Source organism: Apis mellifera, linkage group LG12, assembly GCF_003254395.2.
Source record: "Apis mellifera strain DH4 linkage group LG12, Amel_HAv3.1, whole genome shotgun sequence".
Taxonomy (NCBI): domain Eukaryota; kingdom Metazoa; phylum Arthropoda; class Insecta; order Hymenoptera; family Apidae; genus Apis; species Apis mellifera.
Genome location: NC_037649.1, coordinates 643,524 through 659,181, shown reverse-complemented (window position 1 = coordinate 659,181; position 15,658 = coordinate 643,524). Strand labels below are relative to the sequence as shown.

The 15,658-nt window shown below is 34.2% G+C and overlaps 1 protein-coding gene across 3 annotated transcripts in view; it reads right to left on the bottom strand.

Annotated features, from left to right (window-relative positions):
* Window positions 1-15,658, bottom strand: part of LOC413210 (cadherin-89D) — a 56,867-nt gene that overhangs the window by 27,166 nt on the left and 14,043 nt on the right. The window contains exons 1-2 of one of the 3 annotated variants that reach the window (XM_006558107.3): window positions 11,621-12,008; window positions 5,770-5,934 (exon numbers count right to left, since the gene is read on the bottom strand). In XM_006558107.3, coding sequence (XP_006558170.2) covers window positions 5,770-5,854 — 85 coding nt within the window. In that variant the 5' untranslated portion in view covers window positions 5,855-5,934; window positions 11,621-12,008. Of the gene's footprint in view, window positions 1-5,769; window positions 5,935-11,620; window positions 12,009-15,658 lie in introns of those variants that run through there. The other 2 variants (XM_006558104.3, XM_006558106.3) reach the window with 2 other exon arrangements.

Here is a 15,658-nt window from a genome sequence, read left to right as displayed (position 1 = left end):
TTTCTGAAAAGCAGCCGCCATCAATGGCGGGGAGGATCGAATTACATTTGTCAGGCGGAAGGGAGAGAATCGTCGCTCGATTCTTTTCATCGATCATCCGGATAAAGTTCCGGACGGCGCATAATCCGCCGGAAATTCCGCCCCCGCCGTGAAATCACTTGGAGGGCGCGCTCTCGAGGATCTTAAATAGACAGGGGAGGGGCCGTGTCAAAGAAAATCCTTCGCAAATTCTTCCCTTTTTCGCGCCACCCTTTTTTGTCTCTCTCTCTCTATCTCTGTCTCCTTTTTGTCCGCCACGAGTCGATTCGAGGAGAATTACTTTTCAGAGAAGAAACGTCAGACGAATTCTTGCCTGTGGATGTTACAGGATTCTTCGAGGAATATAATTCTCGAGTAAATAAGAATTACAATTCGATCTAAATTTCGATCTCAAATCGAGAAGGATGGGAATATAATCCGAACAAAGTGGAATTTTCTATATAAAAACGGTTTAAAATTATTATCATTGATCGTGTATTTGGAAGAATATATATATATCGCGATAATAAATATCGAAAACGCATCAATTATTCGGGGACAAAACAATATTCTCGAATATGGGGGACAATTTAAATTTAGTGTTGGCACAAATAAATACATATATATATATATATATATATATATATATATATATATATATAAAATAACGATCGAAAGGCAAGACTTATCACGATCTATTTTAAACCTATTTTATATCGATACTCGAAAAACGAGGTTACCCAAGAGGTGATACATCTCGGTTGACACACTCGCCAATATTTATAAGAAATCCGATCTATTAGAATAACTAAAAACATTTCGAAAATAGAAATTCGATCCATAATTAATCTATCCATCATACGATCCTCGAATAAAAATCCTTCCTAAACAAATATATATATAATCTCTACAAAATCAACATTAATCGATAATTAACGAAAAAAATAGGGATGAATTCCTTTTTTCCTTAATTTCGAAAATAGAATCAAACGATCCATAATTAATCTATCCATCATACGATCCTCGAAAAAAAATCCTTCCTAAACAAATATACATAATCTCTACAAAATCAACGTTAATCGATAATTAACGAAAAAAAAATTCACTCTATATAGGGAATTCCTTCCTTCTTTAAAAATTTCGAAAATAGAATCGAACGATCCATAATTAATCTATCCATCATACGATCCTCGAATGAAAATCCTTCCTAAACAAATATATACATAATTTCTACAAAATCAACATTAATTGATAATTAATGAAAAAAAAAATTCACTCCATATAGGGATGAATTCCTTCCTTCTTTAAAAATTTCGAAAATAGAATCGAACGATCCATAATTAATTTATCCATCATCTCGACTGAGACACGATCCTCGAATGAAAATTCTTCCTAAACAAATATATACATAATCTCTACAAAATCAACGTTATGACGAATGAAAATCCTTCCTAAATAAAATATATACATAATCTCTACAAAATTAACATTAATCGATAATTAACGAAAAAAAAAATTCACTCCATATAAGGATGAATTCCTTCCTTCTTTAAAAGTTTCGAAAATAGAATCGAACGATCCATAATTAATCTATCCATCATACGATCTTCGAATGAAAATCCTTCCTAAAATATATACATAATCTCTACAAAATCAACGTTAATCGATAATTAACGAAAAAAATAGGGACGAATTCCTTTTTTCCTTAATTTCGAAAATAGAATCGAACGATCCATAATTAATCTATCCATCATACGATCCTCGAATGAAAATCCTTTCTAAACAAATATATACATAATCTCTACATATTATATATATAATTAATTATATATAATTAATCTATCCATCATACGAATGAAAATCCTTCCTAAACAAATATATACATAATCTCTAAAATCAACATTAATCGATAATTAACGAAAAAAATAGGGACAAATTCCTTTTTTTTTTAATTTCGAAAATAGAATCAAACGATCCATAATTAATCTATCCATCATACGATCCTCGAAAAAAAATCCTTCCTAAACAAATATATATATAATCTCTACAAAATCAACGTTAATCGATAATTAACGAAAAAAATAGGGACGAATTCCTTTTTTCCTTAATTTCGAAAATAGAATCGAACGATCCATAATTAATCTATCCATCATACGATCCTCGAATGAAAATCCTTTCTAACAAATATATACATAATCTCTACAAAATCAACATTAATCGATAATTAACGAAAAAAATAGGGACGAATTCCTTTTTTCCTTAATTTCGAAAATAGAATCGAACGATCCATAATTAATCTATCCATCATACGATCTTTGAATGAAAATCCTAAAATATATACATAATCTCTACAAAATCAACGTTAATCGATAATTAACGAAAAAAATAGGGACGAATTCCTTTTTTCCTTAATTTCGAAAATAGAATCGAACGATTCATAATTAATCTATCCATCATACGATCCTCGAATGAAAATCCTTCCTAAACAAATATATATATAATCTCTACAAAATCAACGTTAATCGATAATTAACGAAAAAAATAGGGACGAATTCCTTCCTTCCTTAATTTTCCAACAGCGTCGAAACGGCTTGAAGCGGCTCCTCTGCTACAATTCCTGAAACTGACGATGATGGTACGACACGTTACGATTACATAACGGGTGCAACCGTTTGCACACAGGCGAAGCTTCGTTTCGGGCGGAAGTGGGACAAGGTCGGTCGGCTTTTTCCATCGACGCGGCCGCGAGTGCCTTCGAGACGCTGTTCTCCGAGGGCTGCTGCCCGCCATCGCTCTCTCGTTTCGATTATTATCCCGGATCGAGATAGAATGGGGGTGGAAAAAACCCGCGGTTCGAGGATTATGGCTGATGGACGAGGATGAGGGTGGTTTTTGTCCCGATTCGGTGCTTGTTGTTCCATCGTTTTGCGAAGAATATATATATATATAGTTTTTTTATTGGGAAGATGTATTATTTGGGATAAAATGGACGGGAAAATAGTTGAAAAAAAATGTGTATGGCTGTTGGTCCACTTAAAAAATGAGATAAATGATAACAACAGCGTTCTTACTGAGCGAGATTTGCAACTTTCAAGTTATTATTTAAAATCAAAAAGTATTAGATTATCATACGAAAGTTTTTCATTTTTCTTAATGTATTATAAATTAATTTCATAATTATGATTGAGGTACAACGATTATCGAGGAATATAACGTATATTGTAAGAATGGAAACGATTATTTATTACAACTTGAACGAAAATTAATATTATAATATTAAGAATGGAATACTTTAGGTTAGTTAGAGATTTTCACAAACGATTAGCTCCTCCAATTTCCCAAACGTGGATCCCTAATGAAGTGTACCGACATTTAAGTAGTTCTATCGGTCTACGAATTACCGGCTACATTACGTACCATCCCTCGTCTTCCACCCTTCGAGAACGTCCCCATTAATCTGGGGATGAAAAAGGACAGGAGTTTGAAATTCCACGAGAGGCAGAAACTAAACAATCGTTGGGGAACAAAGAGCCTCGATACATTATTTCGTAGCTTCTCGAGAAACGAGATAAATTTTTTTTTTTGATTTCTGATAACGATAATTACGAATTATAAAAATTATCGTCTCTTTCCCAAAGAAAAGAATTATATCTGTAAATCACTAGTTCCCTTTATTACTTGGGAATACGTGTTTTTTCAGAGAGGTTGAATTTTTTTCTTTCTTTCTTTTTTTGGACATTGTGACGAGCACGACCTTACTATATGGAGATATGAATACGCCGTGAAAATAATTAAAAGCAGCGAGGTGAAGAGCAAGAAGAAACGAACACGCTAAGAAAGTAGGAAACTTTTACTTTTGGAGAGCTGTCAAAGAGATTACTTCCAAAGGCCAGGGAAGGAAATAATGTATCAAACAAAAGTACGTCTCACTGAATTTCGAATCAAAACTTGGGCGGGATGACATTGAAGCCATCGTTATTATCAGAAAAATGAACGAAGGAGGGGAAAAAAAAAAGAAAAAAAAAAAAAAAATATGGAACAAACGTTAAGAATTGTTTGAAAACCAAACTTTGCCACGCGATCCTCCTCGAAATAAATAAATTTAAAAAATTATTTCTGCAACGAAATCATTCACGATTCAATATTTACGTTTCGTGATCGATAAAACGGAATTGGCAAAGAATTACGAGAAATGGAAAGGATTATTTTTAAATATCGATCCATTTGTAACATCTTAAACTTATATAAACGAGGCTTATTAAATTTCTTTCTTTCCCCTCTTACGACTCGACGTACAGGTAATTAATCGTAGGAAATGAAAGTGAACTACTAAATCATAACGCGATATTTATACTTTAAAACGAATATTGCGTAACAAGAATTTACACACATATATATATATCCAAATATTTTATCCTATTCCTTCATTAATATTAATCTAATTCAGATTTTAAATTAAAATCGAGTAGGCTAGCTCGAGTATCGATTTAATTAACGCACTCGGCGGAGGCATAGGCGAAGGTTCATTAACGAGCAACAAATTGCACTTTGAATACGAGCCAGGCCTCGATCTCACGATCTGAAATCGTAACGATGGGAATCAACGGTTTATCTTCGCAGCAGGGTCTCTCTTTATCTCGAGTGTCACACGCAATACTAGGTCAGAAAAAAAAAAAATAATAATAATAATAATATCTAGGCCAAAGCTATCACTGCTCCTCGTATCTGCGAGTAATCGAATATCGAATCACCTTCGATGACCATTCAATTCGAATTAAATTCTGTATCTGTTAATTTTAATAAATGAATTTCGAAAAAAATTCAAAGTATCGATAGAAATTAATCGATCATAATTTTGATTCGATTCAATTGTCGAATAAAGAGATTATTTGCTTCTTAAAGAGAGAAAAATTGTTTGTTAGAGAGAGAGAGGGAGGGGAATCGCGTGATAAAAGTTTGTGATTTTTGAGGAAACTTGGTCGTGGCTGAGCAAGAGTGTCGATAAAATCCGATGGTCGAGAAGTAAATTATGGTCGGAAATGGTGCGACGAATCTGTTGAATTAAATATCGTGTGTCGAAAACAATACGAGTTTTATTTCTAGCTTTTACACGCTGTTACAGTCGCATCGATTCTCCTTAAAAGCGGTTGAAATAGCTGTCGTGAAATAAAATTTGATTCAATCTCGAACAATCTTGTATTGATTAATTATTTTCCGCGATATTATTTTCTCGATTCTACTTTAACGAAATGGCTTTTCGGAATTTTCATATCTTCTCTATTCTTTCCTTAATCCCTTCCATAACTCGAGCTTATAACAATAATTCTCAAACGTACAATTTATTAAACGATATAAAATATAATTTTAATATTATAATTAATAATCTAAATAATAAAATTAATATTCCAATTAAAATATCTAAATAAGTAAAATATAATTTTAAAAATATTTTAAATTTAATGGAATTCAATGTATCAAATAAAATAAAATATTCAACCATTAAACCATTATTAATCTTAAATCTGATATAAATTTTTCCATGCTTAAATACAACATTAAAATAATTATCAAATATTTAAATCAAGATACTAAAACCAATTATTAATATAATTTCATTAAATTCAAAGATACTAGTGATCCTATTATATCTGAAGAATATGTCATAATAAATTTCCTAGTACTAATAAATAAATAACATGATGAAAAACTTAAAAACTAGCAAACTGTTAAAAAACAAAATGTTGAACGTACCTGCAGCAAAATGAAGGCGACCAAACAGTGTCAAGAACGTGGCCAAAGCGAACCAAAGAACCAACGTTTGCCCTGATCCCCTCATGTTCGATCCTCCTCCTCTTCTTTTTCTTCTTCTTCTTCTTCTTCTTCTTCTTGATCACAGTTTATCCTCACAGTACATCTCTGCAAATTATTCACGATGAATCGTCAATCGGTTTTGAACGCGTCGTGACTCCGCATCTTATAACGCTCGACACACGAAAGGTAGGTTGCAATTCTCAAGAATCTTCGCATCTTTTGCTCTTGAAGAGGGGAATTGGATGCCCCGTAGTGGCTAGCGGAAAGGAGTAGCAACGTATTCGCAGTTGTTTCTCTGGATTATTAAGCCTGGCAGATGAACGACATTGGCTTTCGTAAAATTTTGATATAACGCGTTGAGTGCAACATTGGAAGATAATAATGTACTTTTTGCACGCCAATATATGTTAATCAGAGCTGCAAAGTTACCAATTATTCCGAGGAATAATAATGAAACTGCTGAAAGAAAATCGAATATGTGGATTGGATTAACTTTTGATGATTTAAATAATGGTTTGAACTTTATATGTCTTATACATTTATATTCCAGACACGAAGAAGTTATTTTCCAAGTTATAAACAATGTATAAATTTCTGTACCTTTGCAACCATAATATAATAGGATGTTAATATATTCGAAGGGCATTTTTGATTCCAGAGAACATAAAAAATCGATCAAACCTTATTAAATTACTGTAATCTAAATAGATAGAATGCAAGTGAGAAAGGTTCTAAAATACCAAAATAATTTGACAAGATATTTTTCTCTATATCAACTCCGAGATTAAAATTTTAATTTTCCACTCGTGTCCTCGCCACCATCTTGTACGCGGATAATCATACTGGAGGGAGGAAATACGTAATGTAACCTAGGCCAGAAGCACAACAACACGTCGTAACAAAGTCGAGAGGGAAGCGGCGGTGGCGTGCAATTAAGTTCAAGTTAAAGAGAAAGCAACGGCGTAATACGATTCACGTGTAATTGTTCCCGCGGTGAAATTGTGTAAATTGGACACGGGCCATTGTGAAACGGCGCGCGCGCCACTGGAAAATATCGACGGGATGAATGAATGGGAATGAAATCGAGATTGGCGGGAAATAACGTACTCGAGTCGAATTCGCGCGCGAATGGATTTACGAGAAGAGAAGACACGAGGGACCATTTGCGTAAAAGCGTTTTCGAACGATCCAACGTTTACACGTTTCTCAACACGTTATATATCCTAAGATTAGATAAAGGAAGGAAATAATTATTCGATTTGAAAACAACATTAAACTGGATTTGAATTTATATTCGAATTGTTGTGACATTTGCCTCTCAAAAAGGGGAAAAAAGGCCCCTTTTCGTAAGTGAAATGAAACAATTTTTATACAGATAATTAATTGAACGTTTAATATTTAAGTTATTATTAATGTAGTTACATGCCAATCTCTGGATTGCTGAAAGATGAAATTATTATTTACAATCTTTTTAATCTCATTAATTTTTCACCCAAGTAATTTTGATATTATTGATATTTTTTGTACTTTTATTATCTCATATTTTGAATAATTTATTTATAAATTTATCTTATAAGTTCGCAAATATAGTAAAAAAAAATTAGAACTTGAGAGACAAATATCCTATATCACATATGAGTCGAGGATCAAACGATATTTAAGAAAATAAAATCTTCAACCGAGGAGCGAGAAAATGAGTCCATTGACAGATTCTTTCAGAAATTTCGATTACGTAATTCATCAAGTCGGATTCGAGTTGAAACAAGTTTGTTTTCCTTGATTCAGAAGATTGGTGGATAGTGACAATGGCATAGGAAGAATGTTTAAGAGCACGAATTATCACTGCGCGAATCTGTGTCGACGTTTTTGCACGCGACGACGATTTCACTTTCGATCCATGCTAGTGACCGTAACTCGAACAAATTGGCATTACGAGAATCGAGACTGTCAATCAACTCGATGCGTCAACTCGGCGATGGATCTCGGGATGGATCGAGAACCGATTTCTTTTTTTTTTTTTTCATCGATGCGAAATAAATTTCTTCCTCTCCTTTCTGACGCGAAAATTAACGTGGAACGTGAAAATTATTCATCAACAATTAAACCCGTTAATCTAAAATTAGGAAACTTAGGTTTCAGGTAATTTGGAATCGTTCGTATAAAGTAAGCGAATAATCGTTAAACGATTTATTACCGTGTACTTAACAACTTCCTCCCATTTCTCGCATAAATTATTCGAAAGTCACGTTAGTTTGACACATAATACGTGTGCGAATACTTGGCTATTAATTATCGGTGCGCTCCAAATAAATTTAACTCGATCGTTTCGTTGAATTGAAATTGTTAATACATAATTCCAGGAATTTGATCGAAGAATTGGCGCGACGTCCTCGTTTAAAAAAATTTTCACCTGGTTATAATTGTGTCGGAGAAGAAGATAAAATTTTTACTTTAATGAGTCATGTACAATTTTTTTCTTTTTTTTTTTAAATATCGCAAGAAGAAATTATTTATAGAAATTTACCCTTAATTATATCGAATATGTAGCGCGATAAAGAGATACTTTCTTCTAAACAAGTATTTTTAACGATTTAATTTTAATTGCAGTAATTTGTCATTAGTTTTGACATTTATAAATTATAAAGGCTGACAATAATTGAGCGGCAAATTATAATTACTCGAACTCGGATGTCACATCTGTGATGACACTTCCACGATTACACTTGGAAGAAAGTAATAGAGTAGAAAAATGGAACGACATAAATGTCTAAAAAAAAAAAAAAAAAAAATATGAATAGTGAAAGTAGATTTGGAGAATGTTTCTGAACGGATATACTACTCAACTGTAATATAACTGTAATAAAAATGTAGAATAAATGTTTCAAATTGTTATATCGTAAACTTGAATCGATTACAATTTAATCGATTATTATAAAAGCCTTCAGCCTCGTTTTTCTATTAAAATTATTCATTTTGGTCCTTACAATCAAAAAGAAAAATTGAGTAACAATTTTTCGTTTATTATTTATAATCTTATGGCAATTCATTTCCATAATATTTCCACTATAAAAAAATATATAATTTTATGTATAATTCAACTCACACTGAATTTAAAATTCTTTTAAAACTTTCTTGGTTTGTCTATTCTATATTTAAGAATTCCTAAAAAAAAATTTTCGACTTTCAATCATCCAATCATCGAGAATTTTCCACTGTAATTGAATAATAATAGGCATAAAAATATATGATATTTAAGTATAATTCAACTCACATTGAATTTAAAATTTTTCTAGAATTTTTTTGGATTATCTACTATATTCGAGAATTCCTAAAAAAAAAATTTTCGACTTTTAATCATCTAATCATCGAGAATTTTCCACTGTAATTGAATAATAATAGGCATAAAAATATATGATATTTAAATATAATTCAACTCACACTGAATTTAAAATTCTTTTAAAATTTTCTTGGGTTATCTATTCTATATTTGAAAATTCCTAAAAAAAAAAAAATTCTCGATTTTAGAGATCGTCCAATCAATGAGAATTTTCCTGAATTTTCCATTTGTAATTGAATAATAATAGATATAAAAATATATGATATTTAAGTGTAATTCAACTCACACTGAATTTAAAATTTTTCTTAAGTTATCTACTACCTTCGAGAATTCCTAAAAAATAAAAAAATTCTCGATTTTCGATCGTCCAATCATCGAGAATTTTCCACTGTAATTGAATAATAATAGGCATAAAAATATATGATATTTAAGTATAATTCAACTCACACTGAATTTAAAATTTTTCTAAAATTTTCTTGGTTTGTCTATTCTATATTCTAAAAAAGAAAAAAAAAAAAATTCTCGACTTTCGATCGTTCAATCGTCGAGAAACGATAATACTACACTCGTGTGCAATAACAGTACCGTGCGCACGTATCCGTTATGCTAATGCACGAGGCATGGGTCACGTAGCTTGACCTTGATGAAGCTTAGATCTAGGAGAACTCGCGGAAGAGCGAGGCAGCGCTCTTCTGAGACAGAGGAACGGAAACAAGAGTCAAACTTGGGCATAAGTGAAACAACAAACCTACTTTTTAGAGATCGGATGAAAGCCGTATAAATTTCCAAGTGCAAGGACGCAGCGCGCTGCTTTCTCGGGGAAAAGGTCGATCGAAATATCTTCCTCTCAGATACGATTTTCCACCCCTTTTCCACGAGGAAAAATAAAATTTACAACGCAAATTTCTTTAAGTCGAATCCCAATAATACAGGATTTCACTCGGAATACTTTGATATATCGAAATGAAGAGATAAAGTCTCATCTCGCGAAGGTTTTCTTACACATTTAATGATCGAGAATCATTAAATTAGCAGAGATTGCGGGGACGACCAGGCAATTGGAAACGTTTAAAGAGGGTTTTCTCGATTGTTATCTCCTATTATTGTCGTTTCATAGAGAAAAGTAAGAGAGAATGAATACGATCCTGAAAGGAAGGGAGGAGGATTTATCTTGGACCGATAGATTTATTGTAGGTGCTCCTTTGCAACGAGACAATGGAAGTGTCTGAATGATTCTTTGAGAATGCAATTACAACCTACAAATAGGGAGACAATCTTCCCCTTGGAAAATTCTTTAAGATTCTTTCGAAAAAGATGACGGTTGGAGATTCCGTTAAAAAAAAATTGAATCCCAAATAACGTGTCTTTGTCTTTCCTCCTTCAGCAATTCATAAGTTAAACCCGCTCGACTGATTCAATACGAATTTAAATCAAGCCAAATATTGCTCGATCGATACGAGAAACACATTAGTTGAATCAGAATAGAATTAAAAAAAAAAAAAAAAAATAGATAGAGAAAAAAGTTTGTTTCGAAGAGCGTAAAACTTGCCACGTGAATCAGCCCCGTCGCAGGATGGAAATGACCCGTGGCTTCCGTGTGTGGCGGCGAGACGGCCGCACAACAGCTCGTGGATCCAGGCAAAACCGCGAAGGAAGCGCTTAATAAGAACGGCGTAACGATACTTCCGCTCCGCGCTTCCAACGGCGAAACTTTCGCTCAATTACGTGTCTCGTGTTGCGCGAGTGAACGGTGTCCATGTTAACGGCGCGCGTTTCGAACGTTTTATCTGCCAGAACCGGACCACCGAGTGAATAACTGCGGTTATAGACAGGCCTTGTGAAATATCGAAGGATAGATATTATATTTCACGTTGGTTAATACGTCCTTGCTAGAAAATTCTTTGCCTTTTTCCTTCTCTTGGAAGAATAAAATGGAATCGATTCGATCATCTTCATCTGATAGAGATTTCTGATAATGAAGAGAGACGATAAATTTGTTACACGACATTTGTAATAATTGCAGTTAATGAATAACGATTCGTTGAACGATATTGTGACTTACGAAATATCATTAGAATCAACTTTCATCCACTTTCTGTCCACTTGGCTTATTTTCTAATTCGTTATTCAAATTACATGTATCTACACGTTGGAGCGAGCAAATTCTCGAGCAATTACTCGAATAAAGTTCTCCTTCGATGAATCATTTGAAACCTTTCATTCGCTACCCACGATCGCATATAGAAAATGCATGAAAACAACAGCGGTTCATTTTCACTGACATCCTTTTGTCTCTTAAAAGCGTACTACTATATACAACGCCCAAAAGTATATATATATATATATAATCCATAAAAATATGCGATACTTTTCCATTATAAATACAACCCAGCTTAATTCGTTACAAAAGCAACAAGTGGAATATCACAACGAGAAGATTCTGATCAAATATACCTTTCAAGGGATCAAAACTCCTCTGTCGTCGTATCTTCGATAACGCAAAGCGCAGTGGAAGAAACGATGATTCTTGCAACACACAACAACAATAACAACAACAAACAACAACAGGTACTGCAAGGACACCTCTTATCGACACTTGTTACCGGAATGAGGAGGCCCGGGCGCGCGCTATCAAACAAATAAAGAATCCGGACGACGAAATTGGCGACGGATCAAACCCGCCGCGCCCCACCTCGGCCAGGAACCAGAAAAACTTTCGCCCCGAGTTTCGCGTTTCACGTTTCACCGGTGACTGGCATTGGCCACGATCGTACGCCGGCCGTCGTACCGCGTCCACCACTTTCGGCCCACGAGGTTTCCCCACGGAGGCGGCTAAGCCAGCCTAAGGACTTTCCACCTCGAGTAAGGAGTCGAGGCAAGGAGATTCGCAACAATAACAATAACAATAACAACAACAACAGTAGCCCAGGGAACACGCCTTGGCCGCGCGCGTATCGCTCGCCACTTCTCCTCCCCCCACCACTTTTTTTCCACGCACGGACCTACGATCGTCGTCCTTTCGCTTTCAGCGGACACCGACCGAGTTCGAAACGTGTATATACGAGCGTGGTTAATGGTGTTTGATAAATTGCGCGACAGGACTCGTGTTTACCTTTGGATCGAGATCAGTTTTTTATTGGAATGAGAACGAAAAGATGAATATCTCTGTATGTATATATACATATATACGTTTGGTGAGAAAATATAGGGAGTTAAATTACGGAGAAAATGATTTTAAATAGATGTAATGCAATTTTCTGAACGAGATGCGAATACGAAATTATTTAAAAGGCGGAAGAGATATGATCACGTTCCTTGTACGCAAATTTGGCTGGTTTCGTTTGAAAAAGCCTGTTTCAAAGGGAAATTTCGTATAATACCGTTCATTAAGTCTAATCACGATAACAATCGCGCTCGTAAAACGTTGTTCCTTAACTCCTTGCCATTCTAACCTAAAAAACTTAAAAGATAGTTACGTCGATTACTCGAGATCTTTGGATAAAATTGTTTACAATGGATACGTTTGAAATAAAAATTATGTTAAAATGATGAATATACATATATATGTACTTTCTACTCTTTTGATCGTATTTCTCGTATTTCAAACTTTTATTCTCACAATTTTCCCCTCTTCTTCTCATCGAAAGCGAGCACGGCTATCTCTTTCAATAGGATTTCTATCGTTCGGAAATCAAAAATTCCGTCTAACTATCGCAAGGACACGCGCGCTGCTTCGCAATGAAACGTGATACGTGTGGAAAATTTCAAGTTTACATCGTAATCCGATGCAACGAATAAGATTTCTCAGACTTTCAGGGCCAAGGTTTCCACTGGATTTTCGCGCTCAGATTCTCGCTTCACTCGATTTCACGTTCTTTTTAAACGTGGCATCGCGATAAAAGAAATATCGAAGAAGAATGAAGAAGAAATGAGATTATTATTCAAAAATTATCCAACTGCTTGAAAAAGAAAAAAGGAAGGAAAAAGAAAATTTTAGAATCGTCCAATTTTCACTCGCAGGTCAAGAATTGCAGGGATATCGATGATGGGAATCTTTGCATTGGTAAGAAGCTCTCAAGGTAATCGATCGAATTAAGCGCGGAAAAGTGAGCGGTATCGTGGACAGAATTATGCAAATAAGCAGGGAATTGTAATGCACGATTGTTTTTGCACAACAGGGCGGCTAGAAACTGTGGAATAATAACGAGATCGTTAACGAAGAGAAAATGCTCGTTTCCACGATGGATAATAAAAACGATTTATCGATCGGTACAAAATTATAGAAAAAGCGTGCTCCCCTTATCAGATTAGAGCCGATTAACGTTGAACTTTTTCTCTTTTTATTTTTCAAAAAGCTCTCGAAAATTTCCAAATTTTCTCCTAATTCTTCTTATTGATCCCAATCGTTTTCACGATCAAACAATTCCCTAAACTGACGAATATTTACCTGTTATTCGACTTCGTGAATTTTTTCTCCTCCATTAAATCATCGAAAGGATACTCATTGTACGGATAAATAAAAATTCGAAATATATTATATTCTCAATCGTGTCCATATATCTGGAATCACAATTCCAAGCTCATTCGTCCCCACAAATATGCGAGCTCATATTTTAAATTTATCGAGTTCTCGCCAACTCTATTCCGATTTATTACACCACTGTTATGGGTATAACAAATACAAATGCTCACGTTATCTACTCGAAACGATACATCAGTGGAATATATCCACTGTTCGAGCGATCAACACAACAATTTTACCAAACTGTTATTCGATCCTTTCGCAACAACAACTAACTTCCTTCCCAGGAAGGAAACAAGTGTTTTCGAAGCTTGACAACTTTGTCTCAAAGCTGTTAATTTAATTACGCGTATTTAACTGTTTCCCCCTCGATGTTTGCGGAAAGTTTGTTGGAATCTATTGGAATACCAATTTGATTCATAGTTTAATCGAGACGGGATAAGCAGCTAACCAAACCATCGTTTCAATTTATTCATTGGCTGGGGAGGAGAGCTTTCCACGATTGATCGAAACGGTTTCGCCATTGACATTTCGCGTGACATTATGTATCTGTCGGTGGCTAAGGATGGCGAACCTTTCGACAGCGTCCCCGTTTTCAAATGTATGTAAATTATTCTTTTTTTTTTTTTTTTTACGAATGTTTGGATGGAGATTTCGTTAAAATGTTTATTATTTTTTTTTATATAAAGTTTTGTATCGTGTGCAAACTTTTCTTGCGAAATTTCGTAAAGAATTTATTTTCAATTATCTTAAAAATTATAATTTCTCGTAGAAAGCTTCTAAAACGTTCAAGATTCATACTTGCCTTGTACGAAAAAAAAGAATCTTGGAATAAAAACAATTCGAAAAAAATAAAAATGTTCAGCACAATAAGACTGCACCACTGAGAGTAATCCGTTGAGAGTGTTGATTCGCAAAAGTCCCAGAAGCGTCTTCTAAGCACTTTCTAAAAGTTTGTTCTAAAAACGTTCCAAGAACTTTCTCTGATTCCATACTCTTGTAGAAATAAATTGTTGTAATGTCCAATAAAGAAGAAGAAGAAACCGCAAGAACGTTCGACACACAGTTGAAACAGTTTCAGATAACAACCTATCACGATTTTGTAATTTTATAATCGTTAATTTAATCGGTAAAAAAAAAATAAAATTGCAATTAGTAGACGTATTCGAATTTTCAAAAGTGACGGTAATTGAAAATAATTTTAAACGATAATTTTCACGGCAAATCACGACGAAATTAAAATTATTTATTTCTCTACAAATAAATATATATATAATCGTACGATTATTCACACTGTGATTACAGATTCTTGCATAAATATTTTTTTAATTTTTCTAAAAAACGAGTAAACATTCAATTTCCATCAACAACTTGTGATGAATTATACAATTGAAAACGGACAAATGTATGTATAATAATCAATGTCTTCTCGAATAAATATTCGAAAATCCTCCCCATTAATCTTTCTTATCTTCTCGTTCCAATTCGAATCCTAATCTCGTTAGTCTGGAAAAGGATTGAATGACGACGGTGTCCACCCATTGCTGGTGGAAAAAATCCAGGTGGATACTCGTTAGGAAAGTGTATCCTTACGGCGCGTGCCGATTATTATTACGCGGAAACGTAGAGCGTGAATGTCGGGCGGAAGGAGGTCAAGAGTCTTTTGCATCGTCGTTACGGTTCCTCGCCTCGAACAATGCGACGAGACTTGTATCTCTCTGCCTTCCAAACCTGACGATTCGATCCGTATGACGCAACGGGAGAAGGAAAAGTTTTTTTCTTTTTCTCCTACTCGTCGAGGAATTTTCGAACGATTAGGAGAACGATTTTTCAAGAGATGGAAATAAAGTGAAAGTCGTCAAAGGGGATGTAAAAGTATTCGTAGAAACGAAGAAATGAATTTCGAAATGGGAAGAGAATACATATAAGGGAGTTTTATCTTCGCTTTCGATCGAGAATTTTCACTTTCG